The 4,841-nt window shown below is 34.6% G+C and overlaps 1 protein-coding gene across 1 annotated transcript; it reads left to right on the forward strand.

The window, feature by feature from the left end:
* Positions 1-1,744: 1,744 nt before the first annotated feature.
* LOC149499864 (uncharacterized) lies at positions 1,745-3,480 on the forward strand. Its single transcript, XM_089738324.1, has 3 exons — positions 1,745-2,112; positions 2,197-2,266; positions 3,134-3,480. Exons 1-3 carry the CDS (start codon positions 1,864-1,866, stop codon positions 3,439-3,441), a joined length of 627 nt encoding a protein of 208 aa, XP_089594450.1. The 5' UTR covers positions 1,745-1,863; the 3' UTR covers positions 3,442-3,480.
* Positions 3,481-4,841: the final 1,361 nt, after the last annotated feature.

Raw genomic sequence — 4,841 nt, forward strand, 5'->3', positions numbered from 1 at the left:
GATGCTTTATTTGTGTCTTGTTTTATCTGTGTCTTGTTGGAATTGTTTGGTTATTTGATTACCTTTTGGGTCAAGCGATGAGTGATCTTAAGCTTTGTAGGCACGCGCTGCTTCTATTCCCAGTCGGAGCTAGGAACTTGTGAATGGTTCTAAGTACTTAGAATCTGAATTCACATTATTGGTGCTTATTGCTTCTTATTTTACTATTACCAATTAGGGCCGTTGAATGTGGAGTGTAGAAATTCTTTGTCATATATTTATTGCATTGAAATTATTATCGGATTACTAAAACCTAGTTAGTTCAGTTATCAGTTGAAATTTTTATACTTCCTACTTAACTTAATGACTAGCTTTAGCAATTTACACATCCGAATATTTACACTTTTATCATTTATCATTTTCTTAATATGTGTGTTTTCAATTGTTTATTAAACACTACTTTAATCCAATCAGAAACAAAAGTTACGATAAAATAGCGTTCTTTATTTGTGAATGTCAGTAATGATAAAGACATCAAACATATGAGTAGCTAACTTCTAAGTTCTCAAATGTTACATTTTATTGTAAATATGATAGGGTCAATACCATCACTCGTCTTGAAGTTCGAAGTTCGAAGTTTTTTCCCAGCCCTCACACCGGAGTATATAACTGTTTTGGGTAGAAACAATCAGGATTGCGGTAGCTACTCGTGTGGGCTCATAATATGTTCTACCTCCCGTAAAAAAATTAGTGGTTCTGGTGGATTTCTTTGGGATCCGTTGAACGCGTCCCATTCGGTCAACTCTGAGCTCATTTTCATATTTAAAATAAGAAAAATAATTTTCATTGTGTTCGACGGCATTGGACGATTGTCACATTGAAAAAAATTGCTACGAAGCGATACAAGTCATAAGAAAAAAATAGGTTTAATGTTAAGTCACTTTCGTCTGTCTGTGAATAAGAAATATATGAACTTGGCTTAGTTTTGATTTATTGACATAAAAAAAACAATTTTTAATTTTGTTCTTAATGTAGATAAACCCTTAAATTATTTGCATACAGATACGGAAACTTGCACAATTAAAATACTATTAAGTAAATACTTGCAAAAATTCACTTGTTCCCCATCCTATTGTCAGTAGTAATACCAAACAACAATTAGCATTATTGTAAAAATGAGGCAAAAATTGTTGTTTTTGTGGTCCCACAGTAGTCGAAATTCGACTATAATTAAATGAAATTATAAGTTTGTACATTATTATGGCTCTATTGTCAAAGACTATTAATCTTCTATAATCACATATTTCGTCAAGACTACACTATAGACAAATTATATTAAATACAAACAATATTTAATCAAACCTCATATGACCACAAACGTCAAGAACAAAAGTTTGACAATAAATAAATAGTATGCATGCGTGTGTGCGTCAAATACATAGTAGTGTGTGTAATGTTTTTTTTATTGATATAATGTATTTTTTAGGCATAATTTTAAAAAATATTAACATTCTGCACTCCTCTGTAAGTGTGGGAAATTTCATACTCCTCCGTCCGCGCAATTTTCGTAAAAAGGGATACAAAGTTTATCTTTCACGTATTAATATATAGATAGATATGCAGTTATTCGTATCGTTGACATTTTTAAGTACGCATGACTATTCTTATTAACAAAAAAAACTGTCGTTTAATGTTGTGGATGAAGTTATACACTATCACGATGCATGAGAGTGAGATTTGTATTCCTGACTACTGGAAATCTGCAGATAATCCATCGATAACAATACTCACATGACAACAGATCTTATCAACACAGAATTCGCTGTCGGCTATAAAAGGTGGAGTGAATGTTTCTCAGTACCACAGTGAAGTAATCCGGGAAAAATGAAAGTCGCTATTGTGTTTATGGGCTTGATCGCTCTTGGCTTCTCGGTGCCCCGACCGAAGAAGAGCTTCGTAGAAAACTTTGGTGATTTCCTTGACATCATTAAGGACGAGGCTGGTAATGATATCGACAATTTGTTCGAGCAATACATCGAATTTGAGGAGTTCCGGCGTTCGCTTGACTACCTCACCACGAAAGACTTCAGAGACTTGATCTATGAGATGGAAGACCTGCCGGAATTCAAAGCTGTAGGTGTACCTACCAAAACAGTAAAAATCTTTACTGTTGATGAATTAATTTATGAATTACACTTTTAATTATTATTTTTTCAGGTGGTCGATTTCCTGGAAAATGACAACATTGAGATCCATTTCTTCATTGATATTTTCAACGAAATGATGGGTAAGCATAAATCATTATATAGTCAAACCTGGGTTAGTGAGAACTGGGTAAGTGAGAAAGCTCTATAAGTGAGAGTAATAAATAGCCAGGACCCGTCATTTTAAGCTCCCAAAACCTCTATTAACGAGAAACAGAAACCTTTGTAAGAGAGAGTCGTTTTTCCCTCATGGACCTCCGTAAGTGAGACTGCTACCTATCTATACCTCTATAAGCGACAGTCGAGCTTTATTTATTTATATTATTTAGGAGGAACAAATGACAAAACAAATTACAAATTTACCATCTGCTATTTTATGACTCATTCTTAACTTTTGTGGAACTTCCTACTATTGTTTTTGTATTGTTTTCTCGTTGAACCTATTCTATTTCGTGGAACTAAATAACGTTATTTTATCGTATTCTTTTCAAATGGACACGTGTGTCTGTGTACCGTCCTGTTTGTCGGACTTACTCAGTTTATCGTTAATCAATTGCGAAGGAAAGTTCTGTTCTGCATCATGTCAAAACGGAAAATTGAAGTACTGTCATTAAGTGATAAACTTAAAGTAGTGAATGCGTTTGAATCCGGAAAATCGCGACATGAAATTCAGAGGGTGCATTAGCAAGAAACTGGGGTTAGTGAGAAACCTCTATAAGCGAGAATGAGATTGTGCTCCCTTGAACTCTCGCTTATCCAGTTTGACTGTATTTCACTGTTTAACTTACTGTGTCCCTGGCTTGTCCAATGTAATTAAGACACGCGACGATAACTACTTTAAAGCAATTACCCCAGGTTTAGTTTACACAAATCCGATTTAAGTAATCCTGATTCACATCAAAGCACTATGGTCACTAATCTATAGTCTTTATTCAATTAATCTTTTTCAGAAACTATCGGCGAGAGAGTTAAAAGGGCCCGACAAACTCTTAGCGGTCGCGACTTCACTTCCTACATTAACGATATTATCGATGTATTCCCCAAGGATAAACTGGCAGCCTTGTACGAACAGAAACTCGCTGAGGACGAAGAATTCAGAGTAGCTCTTGAGAACCTTCAGAGCGAGGAATGGGACGCCGTGCTCGGTGCTCTGTTTGAAAGTGAGCAATTCAAGGCCGAAGTTGGTACTCTTGCTGAGCACGGTATTGACATACACGTCCTCGTGAAAGAACTCTTCGCCATCTTCGGACAAAACTAATTGTCAACTTTATTACAATAAAGTTTATTTAAGTTACAAGATGTTTCATTTGTGTCTTGCTGGAATTGTTTTGCTATTTGTTAATCAATTGCCTTTTTGGTCAAGTGGTTTTAAGCATTCTAGATGTTACGACGCGCTGCTTCAATTCTCAGTCGGAGTTAGGAATTTGTGAAAGATTTGTGATAGATTTTTGGAGTCTGAGTGTAATGGTTCATAAGCTACTATTAGCAATTGGGATCGTCTAATGCGTAGTGTAGTATTGATTTATCATGTATTTATTACGTTGAAACTATTATTGAATTTCCTTAGTTTAGTTATCAATTGAAATCTTTTTACTTCCTGCTCCAACCATCTTTAGCAATTTACACAACCGAATATTTAAACTTTAATAATTTATCATTTTCATTTCCTTAAGACGTTTGTTTTTCAATTGCTTATTAAACACTTCTATAATCAAATCAGAAACAAATGCTATGATAAAATAGCGGTTCTTACTTGCGGTTGTCAGTAATGATGTAAACATCAAACGACTGAGTAACTTCTAATTAGGCAAAGGTCTCAAATGTTACATCATATTGTAAATATGATAGGGTCAATACTGTCACTCATCGTTAAACGTGAGTTCGAAGTTTCAATTGTATTGTAACGTCTGTATAATAGCCGGCAAACTTCTTGAGCATTTGTTGACGTAGTGGGGGTAAGTTTGCGCATGGTACACTCACGTGCAAAAACATTATTTACTCTGCGTCATAATGCAATTAAATTATTAAAATCAACATATGTATTTATTTATATATTTATTAGAACATCAACAAAAAATATAGGTTAATAATTATAATAATTTAATCTTGGGGTAAAATAGATATTCCTTCTATTAAGTCAAAACTAGAGCTGTTGTCTTCGTTCAGTTGAAGCGAAGCTGGTATTTGTAATTTTTTTTCGTTATCATAATCTTGACCATTATCATCATCACTGTTTTCATCACCCGAGTCGCCATCATCGTGATAAGTCTACATAGGGCTCATCGGTGTAGTTTACGACTCGGTCGGTTCGATCTTCTTTTTTGTCTATAATTAATTATTTTTTGAAGATATTCGATTCGTAGTAATCGAATGTTACTTTTTTCAATTACCAGCTTCCGATTATTTTCTGTTTTTTTTTCCATCTGAAGCCTAGCTCTTTCATAATTCGTCGTAAACTTCATTCCGAGCCATTAAAATGTATATCTTCTTTAAAATTTTCGAAGCCTTTCTACGGTACGGAGTTTCGCTGCTTGTTATGTAGTTATTATGATTACATCTTTTTATAACAGATTGAACGAAACTATCCATTCCGGTAACTTTCTTCTTCCCTGATCTTTTCTTACCCGGAGTCCCAAGCACGATGAGCAAGCCAGAGCC

This window comes from Bombyx mandarina, chromosome 25, assembly GCF_030267445.1.
Source record: "Bombyx mandarina strain Sakado chromosome 25, ASM3026744v2".
In the NCBI taxonomy this organism is placed as follows: Eukaryota; Metazoa; Arthropoda; class Insecta; order Lepidoptera; family Bombycidae; genus Bombyx; species Bombyx mandarina.

Excerpts from the sequence above, each read along its gene's own strand:
- LOC149499864 (XM_089738324.1), top strand. The coding sequence starts at position 1,864 with ATGAAAGTCGCTATTGTGTTTATGGGCTTGATCGCTCTTGGCTTCTCG. Across the intron at positions 2,113-2,196 it reads ACCTGCCGGAATTCAAAGCT|GTGGTCGATTTCCTGGAAAA; the intron begins GTAGGTGTACCT and ends TTATTTTTTCAG. Across the intron at positions 2,267-3,133 it reads TATTTTCAACGAAATGATGG|AAACTATCGGCGAGAGAGTT; the intron begins GTAAGCATAAAT and ends AATCTTTTTCAG.